General features: G+C 37.5%; 1 protein-coding gene across 1 annotated transcript in view; it reads right to left on the minus strand.

Annotated features, from left to right (window-relative positions):
- Positions 1-25,785, minus strand: part of LOC105220330 (GTPase-activating Rap/Ran-GAP domain-like protein 3) — a 159,756-nt gene that overhangs the window by 119,940 nt on the left and 14,031 nt on the right. Inside the window, exon 2 of the mRNA XM_054230511.1 lies at positions 6,570-7,283. Within this exon, the coding sequence (XP_054086486.1) occupies positions 6,570-6,997 (428 nt within the window). The 5' untranslated portion in view covers positions 6,998-7,283. The remainder of the gene's footprint in view (positions 1-6,569; positions 7,284-25,785) is intronic.

A 25,785-nucleotide genomic window follows, 5' to 3' on the forward strand; every position in this document is an offset into this window, starting at 1 on the left:
TCATAGAGCGGTACACTAGGGCACTCTTACATATTAATGAAAAGTTGTGCTATATGAAAACCGAGGTTTAGGCTGTTGAGACGTTTAACTCACTAAACCGCTGGATTTAACAAGATTTCGCCACTCAAAAATGACACTTCATAATCACTTTACCGAAGCGATTTGAAGCTGAACTACTCTAAATCCTCCTATGCGACTCTGATTTTGCGCAATCTGTTGGTCACATTTGTTTAATCAAAGCTGCTTTTCACTACAAACTGTCAAAAAATGTCACAGCTGCGGATAGTGTTCGTATGTATGTGATTGGCGTTGCAACCGTTTAGCCGGTTATAGCCGAATCGACGATAGTGCGCCACCTCTCTCTCTCCATCGCAGTTCGGCGCCAGTTGGAGATCCCAAGTGTAACCAGGTCGCTCTCCCCCTGGTCCCACCAACGGAGTGGACGCCTTCCCCTTCCTCGGCTTCCTCCGGCGGGTACTGCATCGAACATTTTCAGCGCTGGAGTGTTTTCGTCCATTCGGACAACATGACATAGCCAGCGTAGCCGCTGTCTTTTTATTCGCTGAACTATGTCAATGTCGTCGTATAACTCGTACAGCTCATCGTTCCATCGTCTGCGGTATTGGCCGTTGCCAATGTTCTGAGGACCATAAATCTTGCGCAAAATTTTCCTCTCGAAAACTCCTAGTGTCGTCTTATCTGATGTTGACATCGTCCAGGCTTCTGCACCTTAAAGCAGGACGGGAATGATAAGCGACTTGTAGAGCTTGATTTTGGTTCGCCGAGGGAGGACTTTACTGTTCAATTGCCTAGTCCAAAGTAGCACCTGTTGGCAAGAGTTATTCAGCGCTGGATTTCGAGGCTGACATTGTTCGTGTTGTTGATGCTGGTTCCCAGGTATACGAAATTATCTACGACCTCGAAGTTATGACTGTCAACAGTGACGTGGGAGCCAAGACGCGAATGCGCCGACTGTTTGCTTGATGACAGGAGATATTTCGTCTTGTCCTCATTCACCTCCAGACCCATTCGCTTCGCCTCCTTATCCATGCGGGAAAAAGCAGAACAAACGGCGCGGTTGTTGCTTCCGATGACATCAATATCATCGGAGTACGCCAGGAGCTGTACACTCTTGTAGAAGATTGTATCTTCTCTGTTTAGCTCTGCAGCTCTTATAATTTTTTCCAGCATCAGGTTAAAGAAGTCGCACGATAGTGAGTCACCTTGTCTGAAACCTCGTTTGGTATCGAACGGCTCGGAGAGGTCCTTCCCAAAGAATGACGGAGCTTTTGGTATTGCTCAACGTCAATTTACACAGCCGTATTAGTTTTGCGGGGATACCAAATTCAGACATCGCGGCGTAAAGGCAGCTCCCTTTCGTGCAGTCGAAAGCAGCTTTAAAATCGACAAAAAGGTGGTGTGTGTCGATCCTCTTTTCACGGGTCTTCTCCAAGATTTGGCGCATGGTAAATATCTGGTCAGTCGTCTTTTCCAGGTCAGGCATGCTTTCTTCCGACCATATTCTGCAAAGAAGCTGATGCATGCACCTTATCAGTTCTTCGCCACCGTATTTGAATAGCTCAGCCGGTAATCTATCGGCCCCCGCTGCTTTGTTGTTCTTCAAGCGGGTAATTGCTATTCGAATTTCTTCATGGTCGGGTAATGGAACATGTGTTCCATCGTCATCGATTGGGGGATCGGGTTCGCCATCTCCTGGTGTTGTACTCTCACTGCCATTCAGCAGGTCGGAGAAGTGTTCCCTCCATAATCCCAGTATGCCCTGGACATCGGTTACCAGATTACCACCTTGGTCTCTACATGAGGATGCTCCGGTCTTGAAACCTTCATTAAGTCGCTTAATTTTTTAATAAAATTTTCGAGCATTCCCTCTGTCTGCCAGCTTCTCAAGCTCTTCGTACTCACGCATTTCGGCTTCTTTCTTTTTTTGTCTGCAGATGCGTCTCGCTTCCCTCTTCAGCTCTCGGTATCTATCCCATCCCGCACGTGTGGTGGTCGTTTGCAACGTTGCGAGGTAGGCAGTCTGTTTTCTCTCCGCTGCGAGACGGCACTCCTCATCGTACCAGCTTGTTTTTTGTCGTTGCCAAACACCAATTGTTTCGGCTGCAGCGGTATGCAGTGAGTTTGAGATGCCGTTCCACAGTTTCCTTATACCGAGATGCTGATGAGTGCTCTTAGAGAACAGGAGTGCAAGTCGAGTAGAGTATTTCGTGGCTGTCTGTTGCGATTGCAGCTTTTCGACGTCGAACCTTCCTTGTGTTTGTTGACGGGCATTCTTTGCTGGACAGAGGCGGGTGCGTATCTTCGCTGCGACCAGATAATGGTCCGAGTCTATATTTGGTCCTCGGAGCGTACGCTTGTCTAAAACACAGGAGACATGTCTTCTGTCTATCACAACGTGATCGATTTGGTTCCGCGTGTTTCGATCAGGAGACAGCCAAGTAGCTTGATGTATTTTCTTATGCTGGAATCCGACTGTTGTGCAAAAGACACCTTCTTTACCCACCCTGGCGTTAAAATCGCCAAGCACGACTTTAACATCGTGGCGGGGGCAGCGCTCATAGGTGCGTTCTAGGCGCTCATAGAAAGCATCTTTGGTCACATCGTCCTTCTCTTCCGTTGGAGCGTGGGCGCAAATCAGCGATATGTTGAAGAACCTCGCTTTGATGCGGATTGGTGCTAGACGTTCATCCACCGGGGTGAATGCCAGGACTCTGCGACGGAGTCTCTCTCCCACCACAAATCCAACACCAAATTTGCGCTCCTTTATATGGCCGCTGTAGTAGATGTCACAAGGACAAGTGCGTGCGCGCACTTAACATTTTTCGACACTCATATATAGGCTCGATACTGGCTTGTGGTATAGTTAATTTTCGACTGACAAAATTAATATTTGGTCTTTCGATGCATTGTGTTCATAATATTTATATACTACGAACAGATAGATGGCGTCACCGTCGGTTTCCAGTTGAATATACTTGAAAAACATGTCTTTTCGAATATACTAATCATATATTCTGCTTATGTTGTTTGAAAAAATAAAATCTAAAATACTTATATTCAAATTTAATCATTTAAAAAAAAGGTAAAACTGTAATACTTAAAATGGCGGAGTTTACAAAGAAAGAGATTCTTCAAAAGCTTGATGAATTAGGCAATATAAAATTAGTAGGTGAGTATGTTGTTAACAAAATGAATCTTAATATTTCTGATGTAGATTCTGAATGGATCGAGCAATTAAAAAGAGCTATTTCGACTCTAAAATGTAAGGGCAATTTGAAATTACAGGCAGCTAATAGAATGAAAACCCGATTTGAATTAAACAATAAAGACTGGCTTAACTCTTTATTTTGTATTCCCAAAGTAATTACTACAACTTCGATTACAAAAAATTATCACAAATTCAGTTGTCGGTGGTCGACCAAGTCTTGAATTTAAAGATAAATCTGAACGATCTAAACGTCGAGAAGTTGCAACTATTGATCGGGCTAAAAAGCATGATCCATTAGCATTGTTAACTTCCTGTCGTCAAGCTGCAAGTAGATCTAGTAATAAAGATTTATACTATGTCGTTAATCACATTTTAAAATCATCAGAACACCCGAAAAAAATTGTTAAAATATTAGAAACAACAGTTTTAAAAAAAGTGCGGAGGAGGCTTTAGCTTTCTTGATGAATAACTCTCTATCTAAAGCAGTTTATACTAACATGAGATTAGAAGTTAAAAAATGTGGTGTTGATATTTGGCCTGCCTATAATAAGATCAGAGAAATAAAATTACAATGTAGACCTCCATTGGAAGATACTTCTATCAGCGAGACAAGAGCAGAAGTGTCTCTTCAAGCTCTCTTGAAACATACCGCGAATAGAATTGTAGATTTACAGAAAGAAGTAGTAATTCATTACATGACTGAAGCACAAGTAAATGTAGTAGATGCTGTTTTACTGTGTTCATATGGGTTTGATGGCAGCAGTGGTCATTCATGTTATAAACAAACTTACAAATCAGTAGACACAAATCTAAATCATAAATATGATAATTTATTTGCCACGACGCTCATTCCATTGCGATTACTAACGTCCGAAAATATAGTTCTTTGGAATAACAGAACACCTCAGTCAGCACGATTCTGTCGACCACTTGCAATAGAATATGTTTCCGAATCAAAGGAAGTAATTCTTAGTCAAAAGGAAAATGTAGAAAAGCAAATAAATGAATTAGAAATTATTGAAATTTCTGTAGATAACGATCGACGTATACGGTTTCATTGTTCTATATTTTTAACTTTAATCAACGGAAAAGTTTTAAATATTATTACAGGCACAGCTTCCCTGCAAACCTGTCCAGTTTGTCATGCGACACAGAAATTGTTCAATGACTTGAGTAATAAAGAAAAAGGCCTTTTCTTACCAGATTCAAAGACTCTAGATTAGATTGGAGATTGAATTGACGGATGAAGAATATGACTAAATCTGTTTCTTCTATTTTTTCAAAGTGAGAGGCGAGGGGACTCAAACCAAAAAGCACGCCGAATTTTAAAATTTCGTTTCTTAAAAAATCGTATTTATTTTGTGAGAGGCAAGGGGACTCACCAAAAAGCACCCCATGTAAATAAATGTTTCAATTATATTATTTTACAAATTATCATTGTTTATGAGAGGCAAGGGGACTCACACCAAAAAGCACCCCATGTATATATGTGTTCCAATTACATTCTTTTACAAATTATTATTGTTTGATACGCTATATTTGATCCGCCATTTTGAATTTTTAGAAACTAACTTCAGATTAGAAATCAGCGACCCCGAAAACCCCCTTGTAATTATTTTCAGACGAATACGTTAAGTTTTTCAAAAGTCGTCCGCCATATTGGATCCGCCATTTTGAATTTTGGAAAAATAATACCGGATTCGTGTTCAGCGACCCCAAAAACCCCCGACTAACGATTTTCGAGCGAATCCAATGAATTTTTAATTTTTCGTCCGCCATATTGGATCCGCCAATTTGAATTTTCAAAAACTAACTTCAGATTCGTAATCAGCGACCCCAAAAACCCCCGAGTAACCATTTGCAAGTGAACTCGATGATTTTTTAAAAAAGTCGTCCGCCATATTGGATGCGCCATTTTGAATTTTTAAAAACTAACTTCAGATTCGTAATCAGCGACCCCGAAAACCCCCGAGTAAGGATTTTCGAACGAATTTGATCAATTTTTTAGTTTTGGCCGCTTTTGCCTACCTTCTGGCCCACTGTGCGGCAGTGAGAACGGGATAGTTTTGTGAAGCGTTTAAATGTAATCTAATCACTTCAAATTTTCTGTCGGAATATGATATTATATATACCAAAGTGATCAGGGTGAAGAGTGGAGTTCAAATCCGAATGTCTGTCTGTCCGTCCGTCCGTCCATCCGACCGTCTGTGCAAGCTGTAACTTGACTAAAAATTAAGATATCTTGGTGAAACTTGGCACACTTATTTCTTGGCACCATAGGAAGGTTGCTTTCGAAAATGAGCAAAATCGGACCATTGTCACGTCCACAAAATGGCGAAAACCGAAAACACATAAAGTGCCATAACTAAGCCATAAATAAAGCTATGGAAATAAAATTTGGTATGAAAGATCGCACTATGAAGGAGCATATTTGGATGTAATTTTTTTTGGGGAAGTGGGCGTGGCCCCGCCCCCAAATAGGTTTTTTGTACATATCTCGCAAACCAATAGAGCTATATAAACCAAACTTTCTGCAGTCGTTGCAGCCACTTCTTAATACAGTCCAAAGTTAAAGAAATCGGATAATGGGCGTGGCGTCAAAAACCATATCTCAGAAACTACTCTACCGATTTCAATGAAACTTGGTTTGTAATAGTTTCCTTACATCCCAATGATATGTTGTGAAAATAGGCCAAATCGCTTCACAACCCTGCCTACTTCCTATATACCAGAACTTTGACGATCTGAATCGTTTACTTTACAATATATAAAGTAAGCACAAGTGAAGATATCGGTGCAGAACTTTGCACAAATACTATGTTTATAGTGTGGCAGCCCCACTCTAAAAATCCGCGAAATCGGACCATAGGTTTTTAAGGCCACATATATCGAACACGAGGACATCGGTGCTTCTAACCTAATATTATGGTTTCCAACTTTCAATGGACTTTATACAATATATATGACGAATATGCGGGTCAAATTGTGTATTATGTAATATAAATAAAGTTAAATAAATAAATTGCGAGAGTATAAAGTGTTCGGTTACACCCAAACTTAGCCCTTCCTTACTTGTTTAATGATCTAATTTTCCTCATTTTACTTTTTCTAAATGAGCCAATGTAAGAAACGGGAATATATTGGAGAGTGTGTATAAGTGTGTAAAAACTTATAACTTTTGAAATGTTTGTTTAAACCGTGCGAAGTCGGAGCGGTCTGCTAGTAGTATTATACATATAAATACGTATATCAAAAAGCACTTTAAAGCGAAAAAATTAAAACATGTACATCTAATTTCTTCATTGTTCTGTTATTATTCAGCAGGTATTCTAACACTCACCTGTTTGGCACAATTTTCACCCGGTCATCGATCAGTTCCCATGAAGTGATTTTAATGGGCCAAGCTATTTGTCCGAAACTTTCCTTAACCAAAGCCTCCCAGGCTGAGTAGGATGTTGGCGTTATCGTTGTGTTATTCGAACTTGCAGCGCAGTAATTAGTGTTACTGTTGTCAACAGTTTGCAGGCGCTCGGAGCGTTGTAAACGCCCTTTTTTTCGATGCAACGGCGTGGCAAATGTTTGGACCAGTGGCTGCAATGGTGGCACTGGTGCTAGTGTTTGTAATGGCGTTGGTGTATGTGGACTTGTTGCTTTAGACTGGCTGTCAGTTGCTGCTTGAGCAGAGAGCATTGTGCTAATATCCGACACTGCGGCTACTGTTTGATTTGTTATTGTGCAGGGTGATATTGCAGTTTCAAAACGTTTCATTATGCTTGATTTTATTACCGTTTGCTGTATTTGTCAACTTGTTTAGTTCTGTAGAAATTACTCTACTTTTACTATTTAGAAGGTATTTGTTCTAGATGTATGTATATTTGCAATTTTGATTTAGTCTGTATTTTATATAGGAGGTACAGGTGTTGTCGGCTGACTATAAAAGTTACTTTCGTCAACTGCAGACTGCACGATTAATGGGTAAAGCATTGTTTCCTTCGCACTGTTGGGATTATATCTTCAAATATAAAACTTTGTATTTATGCAGGTACTTAGTGTGCTGAAAGAGGAAACAGAAAACGGTATTCAAACAAAATTAATGTCGAAGTATAATCGAAAAACTTCCATATATTTATGCGAGTATATGCTCATACTAATGGTGACTCAGTGAACCTCACTGGACTTCATATAAACAATTTATTATTATCAGAGAGCATGCAGCAAGGCCAACCAGTTTCTCTAACAAAATGTCTTCAAATTCCAAGGCAGTTGACCCCTCAAAAATGTTGTTGCACAAACTTTTTGCCTTTTCATCAATCAAAGTTCAATGAAACTTTTTCACGTCCTAATGGTCTTGTTCATACTGTTTCGAGACTTTCATATTTTCACATTTTTATGGTGCTGGTTTGGCACGTTCAAAATACTTCCAAACTTTGAGACTCCTTTAGTTTCTTACTTTGCTAATGATTTTAAAAACAAATAGTTTTTGTGAATAATGAGTAACATTCTAATATGATAACGTACATCAGCGTGATGGTGTGGCAATTTTTTTCTTTATAGCTTACTTACCACAAAATCTGTAATTGTAATCTTAATATTGGGACTGAATTTGGTTCAAACATTACACATAATATTTGATGCTATCCCCTGGAAATATCTTCATAGTGCACTCACAAACAATTTTGGTTTTCTGTAGGAAGGCTTGAACGAAGCACGTGCATAGTTTTCTTTATGTCACAACTTTAACAATAAAATCGAAGTCATAGCCCTCCGACAAGATATGGGTTGTCAATTAATACTGTATATGAGAAATAAAAATATTATATAAAATAAATTATTTAACAACGAGCCGCTTTATTGAAACATTTTTTAATGTCTTGGAATTTTAAGATGCACTGAAAGGTGATTTTCCCTCGTGTTATTTTATAAAACATTTTATGTTTTATACTTGCTTTTAGATAAGCTATATATGGTGTCGGTCTACGACATAAGCCATATAATGCCATTTCAAAATACACTACATTCCTTTCCATTATAATACACCAACAGCAGAAAAGAAATTAGCCGATTCTAATGTTGTCGAAATTGGCCAATATTTTACAACTTTATATAGAAAATCAGATACTACCTATTATGTGTGTAAAAAATAGATATGATAGGTTAGGTGCTTGTATATTGATTTGCTTGACTTTATGGCTAAGAGAACTGAATTTCTTACTTACTAGTAGTAAAAATGCTTTTTTTCGGTTTTAGCCTATCTTCAAACTGTATTATTGGACGAAAGATATTACCAACAAGTAAGGAAAGGCTAAGTTCGGGTACAACCGAACATTTTATGCTCTCGCAATTTATTGATGTAATTTTATAAAGATAACACACAATTTGACCCATATATTCGGGATAAAATCCAATAGAATAACGAAAATCATCATAAATAGTATATGAGGACTGAGGTAATTCCTGAACCGATTTCACTCGTTTTCACCACCAAGATATAATATATCGAAGACTATAAGCTCACTTAATTTTATATTAGCTATAATTAGGTATATGGAATCTGGGGGAAGTTATGACCCGATTTTAACCATTTTTGGTACAGAGACAAACTGTTATAAGAAAAATATTAATGAATTTCATTAAAATATCAGAGAGATTTACCTATACTTTCGGTGAAAAATTACCCTTAGGCACTCAGTTCTTCATGTTCGATATCAGGGGCCTTGAAAAGTCATGGTCCGATTTTGACAATTTTTTCACAAGTGATGTCACAGCTCAAATACAGTATATTGAATCAGAATAATTCAAAATTGAGTTATATGGGAAGTATTCGTGGTTGTGAACCGATTTCGCTCATATTCCACCCGTGTCATCAGGATGTCAAGAAAGTGTTATTTACCGAATTTCATTGAAATCAGTCGAGTAGTTCTTGAGATTTTTGACCCATAAGTGGGCGACGCCACGCCCATTTTTAATTTTGTAAAAAATCTGAGTGCAGCTTCTATCTGTCATTTCTTATGTGAAATCTAGTGTTTCTGACGTTTTCCGTTAGTGAGTTAATTTTCAACATAACCTTTGTATGGGAGGTGAGCGTGGTTGTTATCCGATTTCTTTCATTTTTGGACTGTATATGGACGTAACTAAAAGAAACGACTGCAGAATGTTTGGTTTGTTACAGTTCCTACAGTTTCAAAAAAATTGCATCCAAATGTGGCCCTCCATAATGGGATCCTATGTTCCAAATTTTATTTTCATAACTTTATTTATGGCTTAGTTATGACACGGTTTTCGCCATTTTGGGCGTGGCAGTGGACCGATTTTGTTCGTCTTCGAAAGCAACCTCCTCAGGGTGTCAAGGAATATGTGTTCCAAGTTTCATAAAGATATATTAATTTTTACTCAAGTTATCGCTTGCACGCTTGCAGACATCCGGATTTCAACTCCACTCGTATCTAACTCTTTTATTTCTTGGTGACACAAACAACCGTTATATGAAGAAAACTATAATACTCTGTGCAACATGTTGCGAGAGTATAAAAATACTTAAACCGCAATTGCGCTTTTCTACTATGATCCTCATTTTGTGGAAGTGGCAGAGAACCGATTTCGATCATTTGCAATGCCATAAAAAATGTGAAATATTTAAATCGCATATTTTATTTTAGCAACACTGTATAAATACTTTCTTATGTATGTATGCCTGTACGATGGCGCTGTCAGTAAATGAGCTCACGTCTCTGGCGTATGAGTAACAGAATGTGTTCGAACTTCGAAAAAGCTCTCTAGTTAATAGTAGCCATACATGATAGCACATGTGTGTTCGATCTGTATGAAATCGTTTCACCATACGCGACATACAAATCTATTTCACGCTCGTTCTTTAATGAATAAACATGGGAGAGAACAAGCGGATTATGTAATTACACTTCTTGTAAATATGCTATAAATTTGTTATTTTAGCAATTTTGTATCATTATATAATTTTTTTTTGTTTTTATACTCTCGCAACAAAGTTGCTAGAGAGTATTATAGTTTTGTTCACATAACGGTTGTTTGTAACACCCAAAACTAAACGAGTTAGATATAGGGTTATATATACCAAAGTGATCAGGGTGAAGAGCGGAGTTCAAATCCGAAGATAACTTGATGAAACTTGGCACTCTTATTTCTTGGCACCATAGGAAGGTTGCTTTCGAAAATGAGCAAAATCGGACCACTGCCACGCCCACAAAATGGCGAAAACCGAAAACACATAAAGAGCCATAACTAAGCCATAAATAAAGCTATGGAAATAAAATTTGCTATGAAGGATCGCACTATGAAGGGGCATATTTGGATGTAATTTTTTTGGGGAGGTGGGCGTGGCCCCGCCCCCAAAAAGGTTTTTGTACATATTTCGGAAACCAATAGAGCTATATAAACCAAACATTTTGCAGTCGTTTTTTTAGCCACTTCTTAATACAGTCCAAAAATGAGAGAAGTCGAATAATAACCACGCCCACCTCCCATACAAAGGTGAGGTTGAAAATGACTAAAAAATCAATTTTGATTTCCAACTGATTCGTTCACTTTATACTATTTACTTAAGAAACCAAGGAAGATAACGGAATGAAACTTTACACAAATACTGCACTCTTTTACTCTACAAATTGATATTTTTGTAAGTCAGTTTTATTATTGGAGTCTTATTTAATGTAATTGTGCCGTTGGTTTGAGGTTATTCAGTTGGTTTTAGCTCACTTTATTATTATCTCCAGAGGTGTGAGGAATAGTCAAGATGTGGTAAGTAATTAAAGGCACACATGTGCGTTTAACGACTTTTGTCGAGTGCAACACGAAACCGTTGCGTACGCAGGTGAGAATTTTGCATCTTTCTATGCTTTTGCCATTTTCTGTTCACATATACACACACATTTTTCACATATTTGATCACAATACGTAAATTCGGCTTTAGCGCATCGCAAAACCTTTCAATTAAAATTATGGTGAAAGAAGCGCATGGTTCATATGAGCTCCACCAATTCGATTCAAGGTGTGCATAAAAACTTCTTTCATTGATTTTGGTTCCCTTATTGTATAATTTTACTTTATTTGCTGAGTAATGTCAGTTAATATTTTTTGCAACAACATAAGTTTATTAATAACAAGTATAACAATGTTTTTACATAATTATTATCTACAGCAATGGTAAAAATGAATTCTTATATTTGAATATTTATTTTCTGTCTAAACTTTATTTATATAGAGGAGTATTTGGTTTGTAATCGAAGCAAATAATTTGCAGAGATCTAGGACATAAAGAAATAAATATACACCTCTTTTCAACTCTGAACATTTTCCAGCATATTTGTCGGGTTTAACATTCAATCTAACAACAGTTGAATTTAATTTCCATGGACATTTTATGGTCTATATTACCAGTCCCTTTCAGCGCTTCGTAAATGAAAAATCATCGTTATTATTTTCTTGAAGGTAGCTGTTGTTTTTAAACATTCAATAGTACAATAAGTTCATTAGTATATGTATTTGAATGCACACATTCGAGCCAATAACAAACGCTTGGCTTGCGCGGCAACAAAAGATAGCCTCGAAAACGACTGACATGGCCTAAATGTTCGCCGTATTAACAGCGGAAAAAGTCTCGAATGTGCATGAACAAGCGTACACACATTGGTTTGAAATCATTTGAAAGCTTATTAAAATAAAAATTCATATTCCCCATTGGAATTGCGATAAAGCAACTGGCACAACAATGCCAACGAAACTGTCCTTTAAAATTTTATACCATATTATATGTGCAGATGTAGATATGTATGGTATGTATTCTAATATGTCTTGTGTGTCAGATGAGAAATTGTATGTAAGGATGCTTAAGGTATGTGCTTCAAAATATATTCCTGCAGAAGTATACTAAAATGTGTGAATTCGTGCCAAATAGAAATGGTATTACATGAAGAAAATTTAAAACACGTTCTTAATCCTGTTAAAAACAATACAATTTTAGCTTTTCAGTAAATTTTTGACCCATTGCTTATTTCCCCAATGACAAGACCGTCTTCATAGAACAAATTGTTAAATTTTTATTAAATTGTTGTGCATATATAAATTATAGCGATTTTCGAAAATTAAAGTGAATTGTGAAAAGTGTTAAATGTACATTCCAAAAATAAAAATGTATTCATAATTAATAGATTTATGCGTATCATATAAGATATCATAGATAGATTCCCGTCTCTCCGATATTAGTTATTCCTTAATTTGCTATGAAGGATCGCACTATGAAGGGGCATATTGGGATGTAATTTTTTTGGGGAGGTGGGCGTGGCCCCGCCCCCAAAAAGGTTTTTGTACATATTTCGGAAACCAATAGAGCTATATAAACCAAACATTTTGCAGTCGTTTTTTTAGCCACTTCTTAATACAGTCCAAAAATGAGAGAAGTCGAATAATAACCACGCCCACCTCCCATACAAAGGTGAGGTTGAAAATGACTAAAAAATCAATTTTGATTTCCAACTGATTCGTTCACTTTATACTATTTACTTAAGAAACCAAGGAAGATAACGGAATGAAACTTTACACAAATACTACACTCTTTTACTCTACAAATTGATATTTTTGTAAGTCAGTTTTATTATTGGAGTCTTATTTAATGTAATTGTGCCGTTGGTTTGAGGTTATTCAGTTGGTTTTAGCTCACTTTATTATTATCTCCAGAGGTGTGAGGAATAGTCAAGATGTGGTAAGTAATTAAAGGCACACATGTGCGTTTAACGACTTTTGTCGAGTGCAACACGAAACCGTTGCGTACGCAGGTGAGAATTTTGCATCTTTCTATGCTTTTGCCATTTTCTGTTCACATATACACACACATTTTTCACATATTTGATCACAATACGTAAATTCGGCTTTAGCGCATCGCAAAACCTTTCAATTAAAATTATGGTGAAAGAAGCGCATGGTTCATATGAGCTCCACCAATTCGATTCAAGGTGTGCATAAAAACTTCTTTCATTGATTTTGGTTCCCTTATTGTATAATTTTACTTTATTTGCTGAGTAATGTCAGTTAATATTTTTTGCAACAACATAAGTTTATTAATAACAAGTATAACAATGTTTTTACATAATTATTATCTACAGCAATGGTAAAAATGAATTCTTATATTTGAATATTTATTTTCTGTCTAAACTTTATTTATATAGAGGAGTATTTGGTTTGTAATCGAAGCAAATAATTTGCAGAGATCTAGGACATAAAGAAATAAATATACACCTCTTTTCAACTCTGAACATTTTCCAGCATATTTGTCGGGTTTAACATTCAATCTAACAACAGTTGAATTTAATTTCCATGGACATTTTATGGTCTATATTACCAGTCCCTTTCAGCGCTTCGTAAATGAAAAATCATCGTTATTATTTTCTTGAAGGTAGCTGTTGTTTTTAAACATTCAATAGTACAATAAGTTCATTAGTATATGTATTTGAATGCACACATTCGAGCCAATAACAAACGCTTGGCTTGCGCGGCAACAAAAGATAGCCTCGAAAACGACTGACATGGCCTAAATGTTCGCCGTATTAACAGCGGAAAAAGTCTCGAATGTGCATGAACAAGCGTACACACATTGGTTTGAAATCATTTGAAAGCTTATTAAAATAAAAATTCATATTCCCCATTGGAATTGCGATAAAGCAACTGGCACAACAATGCCAACGAAACTGTCCTTTAAAATTTTATACCATATTATATGTGCAGATGTAGATATGTATGGTATGTATTCTAATATGTCTTGTGTGTCAGATGAGAAATTGTATGTAAGGATGCTTAAGGTATGTGCTTCAAAATATATTCCTGCAGAAGTATACTAAAATGTGTGAATTCGTGCCAAATAGAAATGGTATTACATGAAGAAAATTTAAAACACGTTCTTAATCCTGTTAAAAACAATACAATTTTAGCTTGTCAGTAAATTTTTGACCCATTGCTTATTTCCCCAATGACAAGACCGTCTTCATAGAACAAATTGTTAAATTTTTATTAAATTGTTGTGCATATATAAATTATAGCGATTTTCGAAAATTAAAGTGAATTGTGAAAAGTGTTAAATGTACATTCCAAAAATAAAAATGTATTCATAATTAATAGATTTATGCGTATCATATAAGATATCATAGATAGATTCCCGTCTCTCCGATATTAGTTATTCCTTAATTGTTTTCTCAACATTATCAATAAAATCGCTATACAATTTTAGTATAACGCATAAAAATGAAAATATCAAGATTGATTACTTTCAATAATGTAACTCTCGCTCACAGTTAACAGTACAACTTTATACACATGAAAAATTCATTATATTGCGTCTGGCCAAAGTTGTGCTTGTTTCCCAATATTTCCACGTCCTAAATATCAATGGTTTCCTGTCGAGCACGCTGTCACCTGCTCCATGAGCATACTTGATTGCTTTGGTGATTCATTGGCTGCTGTAAATGACAGTTAAATGCCTACCGCATCGCTCAAAATATATTTACCAGATGTACGCCGGCGTCTTTTGGCTTTACTTGCACTTTGCCTCTCGTTTTTAAAAGGGCGCTTATGTTGTTGTTCAGTATACTTAGCCGCGTCTACCTGACGCTCGTGTCATGCATATTTAATGCGGCATTTCTTGGAGCCGTTGAAGTTGAGCACACATGATTTGCTCGTTGCCATGTCATTAGAATTTGAATTTGCTAAGCCAATATCGGCAGGTGAATCACAAGAAAGAATTGCCAAACTTGAATTTAGGGAAAAGTTGCGTACTCCATTGGTGACGTTCTAAGGTAGTATACACTGTGGCTCGATTATTTCTAACATTCGTTAGCATATTGTCCAATGAAAATGTCAGTTTACCTTTGAGCATATTTATGATACACGTAAGCAAACATTATGGCAAACTATCGATATTCTAAAGTTTTCATATTCGACATCAGATATTTTCATATACGAACACGAACGAACGACATTAATGCCCTTCAAGTAAGCATAAGTTTTGGATTTAAGTGTTTGTGAATTTGCCTTATGTGTGTTTGTTAAGCACACCGTTTAATGGTGTCAAAGCCAATTTTTCATGCCGGAGAAGTCAATATGCATCATTCCTAAGATTTTTTATTGGGTTGGAAAATGTCTTTTAAGCAGCATATTTTTCAGCAAATTTCTTAAATAGCATGTGTCTGAGAACTTGCATATCAATATTTCAATGAAGCTAATCACTTATGCTTAGTGGGAATATAGTGCCGATAGGCAATAGCATTTTAAATGCTGTTCATTATAATCTGCCAAAACATCTATATTATGTATAGAGATACTTTTTTCTCACCAGATCTTAAAAGGAAAAGAAAAGTCCTCTCGAACCAAAATCAAACTCTACAAGTCGCTCATTATTCCCGATATCCGAGGAGATTTTGCGGAAGATTAATGGTCCATTGAACGATCACTTATCAAAAAACTTTAATACACCGATGGGATCTCCTGTACCAAATTCCACTTAGTTATATGAAGTATTTTTTAGCTTATAGCTCAATAGCATTACGTGGGAGTGACAATTTTCTGATCTTTCCCATATGCTTTGTCATTCTTTGAGTGTCAAGGAACACATTATGTACACTCACCAACTCTCGTACGGACACACGTACAGACGGACAGAGAGACTTTAGGATCATATTGTTTACATATGTTTTATATATAACTCCATATGAACCTCGACTAGTTTTAGGTGATATGCACCGTATTGTAAACCAAACAATTATACGCTGTACAACATGTAATAAGAGCATAAGTAGTCAAGAATGTGTGAACTTAGAGATATTTGTTTAAAAATTAGCTCGGTAATGAAACAGCAAAAGTACCTAATTCAGCAATGGGGTAATGTATTTTAACAGTTGTTTTCCATGAAATTGGCGAAAAATATTTATAATTTCGAAGAGCAAATAAATAATTGTAAATAATAATTTATTTAAAACAACTAAGTAAATACGCGTACCAGTGCGTGCTAGTGCGTTTCTTTTTGCTCATCGTACTATAAAAGCAGGTGACATTGTGGGGTTCAACAGTAGACTTTCAGTATTTCTACAAGTTGAATCGTTAATTTCTTCAAAATGAAACTTTACTTTCTAACGTTCCTTGTTATGGCTGCATGCCTGGTATATGTACAGGCGCAGTCATCAACAGAAGCAGCAGCGGCAGGAGACACTACCGCAGCTGGCGGTGCTGCTACAACCCCTGCAGCTGCAGGTGCCACCACACCAGCAGCGGGTGCCGCAACCACACCTGCAGCAGCTGGTGGAGACTCAACAACAACAACAGCGAGCAGCGGTTCAGGTCCCGCAAAAACAACTAAAAAAAGGAGAACTACTAGAAGAAAAAGAAGAACTACTCGACGAAGAAGGACTACACGAAGAAGACGTACCACACGAAGACTTATTATCAGGAGAAGAACAAGACGGCCAAATGGCGGTAGAGGCGGTAGACGTGTGGTTAGGAGACGTAGAATTGTCCAAGGCTAAATATGTTATGTAAACAATATTCTGAGAATAATACAATTTTAAATGCAATTATAACAAAGTTGTCTTATATAGTATGAATACAAATATACATCCAACTTTAGAATATTAAGAGCTATAGCGGAAGTCACGACTTATAAAATAAATCACGTATATAAAATATTAGACACACTATGACATATAATTTGAACATATCATTTCATTTGTGGCATGATACTTTAGACCAATACTGTCGGACCGATTAATCAGAATCGATTTCGGTGATCGACAACTTGAGGAACTTCTATCGATATTCGTAGGCAGACTTTGTCCAAAGCTAGCCGCATCTATGTAATTGATTCCATCACACGGCCACGTCCACCTTTATTTCTTCACCGTTTCCATCGGCTCACCTCTATTGGACTAATACAGTTTTTTCGTTCTGAAACGTTCGGATTCGTTACTGGACCACTTTTCATCAACAATAACTGTCTGCTTAATAAGTTTCGATTTTGTTGCGATGGAAATTCGGTCTATAACTTTACGAAAACTAGTGTGGCAACCATACATCAAGTTTTATTGTTAATCTCCATACGATATAGATGGACTATTTTAAAATCAAATATTTCATGAATGAATTAAAGAATCGGTATCGTTCCTCAAAAATTGGAAATCAGACGAGCAGTATAGAATTTAAAACGAAAAAGTCTAAATTTTGCACAAGGGAAAACTTCAGTCTTCGAATAAAACTTATAACTTTTGAAATTGGAGCGGGCTGCTAGTTTTATATAAAGATACTAGCAGACCGCCCCGGCTTCGCACGGGTTTAAGCAATCATTTCAAAAGTTATAAGTTTTTACACACTTATACACATTCTCCCATACATATGTATATTCTAGGGCTCTTAAAATTATTCGATTAACCTGAAACCGATTATTCGAATATCCGGTTTGTAACCGTTCGTACGAATATTAACCGGTTAGCACTATTCGGTTAGTCGCAATGTTCCGACTATTCTAATAGTCGTTCTACTGCGGTTATTCGAATAGTTATACTGTCACTATTCGAATAAATGAAAAAAAAACATAGCCATTTTTCCTAAGGCCAAAACCAGATATATGTCCGTATTTTCCAGATATATACAATGTGAGGTATAAATCGGTTGAGAAGTGTTCGGGCAGAAGGGCACGAGCAAAACCGACCACTGACCGACCCAAAAAACCGGTTCTTCACAGAAAACCGACTACCCACTCGTCGAAGTTTTGTCCCAAAACGCTCCAAAGCCCCACCCACCGACCGCCCACACTGCCACGAGTGTGTCCCAAAAAAACCGGTTCCAAAAAGTAACCGGTTACTGCAGTACTAGGCATATGCCGCAAAAAACCGAAAAAACTCGACAGCAAGTGGGTAGGGGTATAGAATAGCGAACTCAAGAAACATACCACGCAGTGTTGTATCAGTCATATTTTAATTTTGCATGTGAAACAACAACAGTGTTGGTATGACAGTCATAAAAAAATAGCGAGTTTTTTGTTAGTTTTAATGTTTCACTTTTTTTAATAAAAATAAGAAAATTAATGAACTTGCACTATTCGAATAGTCGACAACGAACGGTTAACCGAATAGTCGAAAATGAGCGGTTAATCGAATAGTCGATGACTAACGGCTATCCGAATAGGGCAAACCGAATATTATTATTCGAATAATGCCCTATTCGGTTAATTCGGTTAATCGATTAGTCGAATACCAAGAGCTCTAGTATGTTCTTTCCCGTTTCTTGCGTGGGTTCATTTAAAAAAAGTAAAATGAGGAAAATTCGAACATGAAATTATATTTGATTTGTAATGAGCTAAAACTTGATTACGATCTCTAGTCTTTGGCACGCGATTGAGAAGCGAAGAGAATGACTTGCAAGACGATCTTCAGTTTCATATTAAGATTCACATCATCACACATCACAGAGTCTTTTTGATACCCTCATGTGGGAACTACATATTTCTAGAAAGTTGAGATTCTAGCAATAAATATAGCCTATGTTACTCGATGTGAATGTCGTCTTCAAATGGTGAAAGAATTTTTGAAATCGATCGAGATTTTTAGGTTTCTTCATTACAAACATACATATAAATCTTTCCTCTTTATAATAGTAGTATAGATGAGTTTAACCATCATTTATAAAGATTAGGACTAGGTTATGTTCGGTTAGTTACAATGGTTTATTCTTACAACAAAGGCCGTTAAGGATCCCACTAGGACATCACAATCGCCAGTTGTTGATGATGCGTTAAACTCCTAAAAATATATCACAAATACCATCAACAGTCGACAAAATTGTTAGGTGGTTAGTATCTATTCGGAGCAACTGATGTGGTTTACCGAAGTTAGTACTACTAGGATTTTCTATTAAACAACGTTTTAATTTAAAAATTATTTACTCGAGGAAACAGTAAATGAAATGGAATGGAAACGTATTTGGTATCTTATTCTTCTATACTACTTATTTTCATCACTACATTTTCCTTCATGTCCGAAATTGTTCAGTAGGAAAATTTTATTAATATTCCTTTTAAAATTTATTAGTGAGGCAAGAAAAGCCATGTCATTCTTAAGGAAGAAATCATTAAAAATATGTGAATGCAGGACAAAACATACATATACGCAAGATTAATAAAGAAACTTTCCTTTGCGTGGCAAAATTGATAACTCATATAATGAGTTTAGCTGGAAGTAGTAAACGTAAAACCATAAGTTTAAATAGTAGGTGTTTTACAAGGAATAGCAAAGTTAATCCTTTAGAATAAACTGGACAATCAAAAACAGGAATGAACCTTACTTTAATTGAATCCTCTGCGATGGTTAGTGCAGAGGGTTAGCAGCACACATCTCGCCATTGGCTGAGCGTGAGTGTGGTGACCAAGAGCTACCACCTCCCAATTCAGGGTGTTACGCGTACCGTGCCCATTGGACGATTTGCAGCCGGGAGGTAAATTCGGCTGTAATATAACGACGCTTTCCCAATACCGGGTCACCTTGGGAAGTAACTGTCGACTTACCGCACTACGTGGCGCTGGCGCGGCGGACCGTTATTTTTCCCATCAGAAATTTAGACCGCGATGCTCGGCTACTCGAGCGACCGGTCTTAAGAACAAGATGAACAAAAACAAAAAATCAACAACAAACAATAATGGAAATACCCCCAAAGGTAACGGAAATGGCAATGAAAAAGGACAAACGTCAAAACCAACCCACCCAGTAGTAGTGTCTAAAGAGGCAGCTAAGGGAGAAACCACCCGTACATCAGGAACGGCTGGTGTCAAAAGGCATCAATTCGTGATGAGAAATCTCTCTTTGAGGACCACGCCAGGGATGATGAGCTTTCCTCTACTAACAAACACATCGGCACATTACGCCGAATGAGCCGATCAACAAGCGGCACAAGGCGCATCCTCAAGCTCCTACAATCAGAGCCAGGAATGGACATTTACATTTTGATGGCACAACGGACGGTGGTCGCTATGGAGGCTGAAATGCGGACCACCCTTCAGGAGGTTATTATGGATGAGGTGCTCAATGGTTGAAAATATCCTCTAACGTTTTCGGGCATCTTCTTCCGATCAGGACTACTGTTGATCAACTGCAGAAATAATAATCAGCAAACAAACTGCTCTGTACAAGGCGAGGATATACCGAGCACATACAACATGACGGTATTTCTCGCAAGATGCGCCGGCAACACATCGAAATATGTCTTTGTTCTGCTGAAAGCTCAGAATGAGGGCTTACACAACACTCCCTGGAGGGTCAACATCGGTATCGATGATCCGCAAAAAAGGATACCAACTGTACTTTAGATACAGTACGGTTATGATACGACCCTGGAATAAAAAGGGTACGGAGTCAAAGAATGACAAAGCCAAAACGGTTGTCGAGGTTAGTACTCCGCCCGTTGAAAAAAAGAAAAGAAAGCAGTAGAGAACATCAGAAATAAATATTTATCCATTAGCTAATGCTTTAGTTCAATCACGTCTAAAAAGAAATGATGTACCTGCACACTAAAAAGCAACGTTTCGCCAAAACAACTCAATCACTTGGTTGAACTTGTCTAGTTTTATTTACAGTTAAGATTTTATAACTTATTGTTATGCTTCAAAGAGATGATTCAATAAATAAAGAAATATTGAAAAAAAAAACTACCCAAGAGCTCTCGGACAGACTTGCTCCGGAGGCCATGCAGGTCGACAAGACCTGTGAGTACATCTTGGGTGCCCTCCTAATACAGGAACCATGGGCTTTTAAAGGAGAGGTCAAAGGCCTCACAGAAAACAACAGGAAGGTAATTTGGGATCTCTCAAGTGATGGTATATACAAAACAAGTTTGGAGGGAAGGACTCTGTAAAGTGGGCCATGGGAACCTTTAAGAGGTATAAATCAGCAGGAGTGGATCATATCTTTCCAGCGCTACTCCAACGTGGTCAGGAACATATCCTCATTCACCTTGTTAGGTTGATGAGAGATAGTTTAGCTCATGCCTACATCCCGAAAAAATGGAGACCACTAGTTGTCTTCATACCGAAAGTAGGAAGGAGGGACTACTCTTTGGCTAAATCTTATAGGTCAATCAGTCTTACCTCTTTCTGCTGAAGGGGATGGAGAAAATTGAGGTATACTATAACCGCTTCTGTGGAGCCTAGTCGTGGACGAGCTATTGGAGATACTAACAGAGAATGGTATACGATGTCAGTGATACGCGTATGATATCGTAATTATAGCCAGAAGTAAATTTGAAAGCACACTTGGAGACATTGTCCAGAGAGGATTAACCCTGGCTAAGAAATGGTGCGTCAAAGTCGGACTTAACATCAGTCCGACCAAAACGCCCATCAACCCCTTTATAAGGGTACCCTGGATACTATTACCCTGGGCGGGCAAGCGGTAGCTAGGGTTGAGGAAGTAAAATATCTAGGACTAATACTGGATTAAAAAAAAAAGAAGAAGCATGTGGACTCCGCGGTTGCTAAGGCACCACAGCGCTGATGGTGTGCAAACGCTTAGCAGGGAAAACCTGGGGATGCAACCCGTACATATTGCGCTGGATGTACACCACGATTATCAGGCACATAACCAATTATGGAGCGGTGGCTTGGGTATCTAGGATCTCTCTGTCAACAGCAGAGAAACAGTTGGCAAAACTGCATCACTGGTGCTATGCGATCGTGTCCGACCGCAGCAATGGAGGTAATCCTGAGCCTAACCCCACTCCACATGGTGGTTGGCTGCCAGGCCGGTGGAGCCGGAGGCCTTCATTGCTGTTGGTCCGCAAGTTCTTAGAAATAAACAATTCGAAGACGAACTGGTAAGTAGGAATCGCTACTGGCTGCAATTGCAGGGACTTTGCCACTTCCAACTGTTTCTATGGGGGTACAACCGGAAGAGATTCAAGCGCTCCCACAAAACAAAATGAGACAACTAGTGGCACTTTACACTGACCACTGCAGACTAAGGCGTCATTTGAACAAACTCGGTATCTGCTCAACGGACCTGTGCAGATTCTCTGATTTGGAAGCGGAAACACCTGAACACCTACTCCTGGAATGTCACGCGATTGCGAGGTTAAGGTGTCAGGCAATGGGGTCTCTATAATCCCAAAGGGAAAGTATCGCGACCACCAGCCCTGCAGCGTTACTAAGTTTTAAGGATGGTGTTCTGTGATAAACAGGAGAGGGTACAATAGACCGTAGGTCGAGTGCGATCCTCAAAAAAACCTATATATCTACTTTAATTGAAAACCCATTTAAAGGCGTTTATAAGAATCCAAGATTAGTGCCAGAAATCTAGAGCTCAGTTGCTTGATTTCATCCCCGTTGAAAAATTATGTACAGACGTTACCGCGATCTCATCTACTCCCCGGCCTGAAAATCTCAAACAGTCACTAAATATCAAACACATGTATGTAAATAGAATAGATATTATGGCTTTTGTCGTGGGAGTGACAATAGTTCAGATGGCTTGCACCGTACTGTGAATGAAACAATTATACGCTGTGTAACATGTAATAAGAGCATAATTGCTTAAGAATGTGTGATCCTCGAAATATTTGTTTAAAAATTAGCTCGGTAATGAAACACCTAATTAATGGGGTAATGTATTTTAACAGTTGTTTTCCATGAAATTAACGAAAAAATTTGTAATTTTGAAGAGCAAATAAATAATTGTAAATAATAATTTATTTAAAACAACTAAGTAAATACGCGTACCAGTGCGTGCTAGTGCGTTTAGTTTTGCTCATCGTACTATAAAAGCAGGTGACACTGTGGGGTTCAACAGTAGATTTTCAGTATTTCTACAAGTTGAATCGTTAATTTCTTCAAAATGAAACTTTACTTTCTAACGTTCCTTGTTATGGCTGCATGCCTGGTATATGTACAGGCGCAGTCATCAACAGAAGCAGCAGCAGCAGGAGACACTACCCCAGCTGGCGGTGCTGCTACAACCCCTGCAGCTGCAGGTGCCACCACACCAGCAGCGGGTGCCGCAACCACACCAGCAGCAGCTGTTGGGGACTCAACCACAACAACAGCGAGCAGCGGTTCAGGTCCTGCAAAAACAACTAAAAAAAGGAGAACTACTAGAAGAAAAAGAAGAACTACTCGACGAAGAAGGACTACACGAAGAAGACGTACCACACGAAGACTTATTATCAGGAGAAGAACAAGACGTCCAAATGGCGGTAGAGGCGGTAGACGTGTGGTCAGGAGACGCAGAATCGTCCAAGGCTAAATATCTTATGTAAACTATATTCTGAGAATAATAAAATTACAAATGTAATTATAGATTATTGTCTATATATTCGTAATTGTTACATTATAGTCAATACCATTTTAGTTGTTTATAAATTAGGTTTTCTAATTTTTGTATGGATAAAAAAAATGTAATCTAACAGTAAAAATTGAATGGATTTAGTTAATATCACGACTATACAAAGAGTGGTTAACAGAAAAATTATTCTGATGCTCTAAGTTCGAGTGTAACCTAAAAGTGTACACTCTCTCAAAAGCCTCGAAAGCAAACAAATATTTCCAGAACTTGAAACAATTCTGCAAATGTTAATTCAATGTTCATTATTAAGAGAAATAGCGGACAGATTGCAATAATTTTTGGTATCCTATTGGCTTGTACTATTACTCATAAACTCAGTAAGTTTCATTACTTCATTTTACTTCATGTAAAATATATAATCTAAATAACACAGGTAAATATATTTATTGTAGTTTTTACTTCCGAATAACGTTTTACTTGCATTGCAATATTTTTTATGCAGATATATGCGACGACACCACTTTAAAGGAAAAGTTAACGCGTGAAATTTATTTTATCTTCTCCAAAAAATTACATCCATATATGCTCCTTCCTAGTGCTATCCTTTATTCCAAATTTGTGGAATCACGCCATTTTGTGGGCGTGACAATGGTCCGATTTTTCCCAACTTCGAAAGCAACCTAGGGTGCCAAGGAATATGTGTTCCAAGTTTCGTTATGATATCTCAATTTTTACTCAAGTTATCCGTTGCACGGACGGACAGACGGACGGACGAACGGACAGACATACATGCGGATTTGAAATCGTCTCGTCATCCTGATCATTTTGATATTTATAACCCTGTATCTAACTCGTTTAGTTTTGTGACCTACAAACAACCGTTATGTGAACAAAACTATAATACTCTCTTAGCAACTTTTGACTTGAATGGGTTTCTTTAACGAGTACTTTATTAAAGCCAGTATGCTTATTCTGCATAAACCCACTAATACATGGTTCTAAAATTCAAGCAAATTCAAAAGTATAAATATATCTCGTTTTACAAATTACGGGCTAGTTAATAATGTAGAAAGATGTATTTGATCTATGCTAATGACTATAGATAGTCTTTATAATATCTCAACAAAGTTGACAAGAGAGTATTTTGATAGGTTTTGTTCACATAACGGTTGGAAGTAAATCAACCAAATAGATTTTTTGTATATATCTCGCAAACCAAAAGGCTAGAGAAACCAAATGTTCTGCAGTCAGTTTCCTTATGTACTCGATCACACTCCATAAAAATAGGTTTAATGGGATAACAACCACGCCCATCTCCCATCTCCCATACAAAGGTTATGTTAAAAATTACTAAAAGTGAGTTAACTCACTAACGAAAAACCTAAGAAATGCTACATTTTACAGAAGAAATGGTAGAAGGAAGCTGCAGACAATTTAATGGAAAATGGGCGCGGCGCACATAGGTTTCTGCTAGTGCATACTGCGGCTAAAAATATAAGGAGTTGTCGCAGGACAATGACATTTGGTACATCATTGTTTTGGATTCCAATCAAGAAAAAAATGAAAAAATCAAAATCACGCCCCCTATTTTACGCCCACCTCCCATATAAGGTGAAACTTAATTTTTGACCTAGAGCACTGATTTTTGGAAAATATCACTACCAATTTCCTTAGCGGAGCTGCGCACCTCATATTGGTGCTTAGATAATGAAGCATCGAGAATCAACGCCAGGGCCTTTAATGCAGTTTTGTTCTCTTTGTTCTGTTCTGTTTTCGAAGGCAATAGTTGGTCGTCCGCGTTTAACCATGCTAGAACAGCTCGGTGCTTCTGTCTCGTTAGTATCTTCCACTACATAATCACTTGTAAGCCACTGTTCATTCATTTTAAGAAATCTTGTTCTCGTACGTCTTGCTCTCTGCCATCTCTCTTTAAATTTGTCACAATTTTTTTTTTTAATTTGTCAAATTTTGCAACATCCACTTGAGTCATGTTTCTATTATTAGTCGCAATAATTTCAACAACTATGTATGTCAATAAATTGGTATCCATTAAAAGTTCACATATTCTTAAATAAGAAATCTTAAAACTTTCCATTGCAGCATTTGATATCACTTGACCTCTAATCACTTTCACACTTCGCAAATTAATGTAAATTGATCAATATATACATATTATATATATAATATCAACAAAATGTTAAGAAATCACTGCCAAAAACAATTGCA

This window comes from Zeugodacus cucurbitae, chromosome 5 (genome assembly GCF_028554725.1).
Source record: "Zeugodacus cucurbitae isolate PBARC_wt_2022May chromosome 5, idZeuCucr1.2, whole genome shotgun sequence".
Lineage (NCBI taxonomy): Eukaryota > Metazoa > Arthropoda > Insecta > Diptera > Tephritidae > Zeugodacus > Zeugodacus cucurbitae.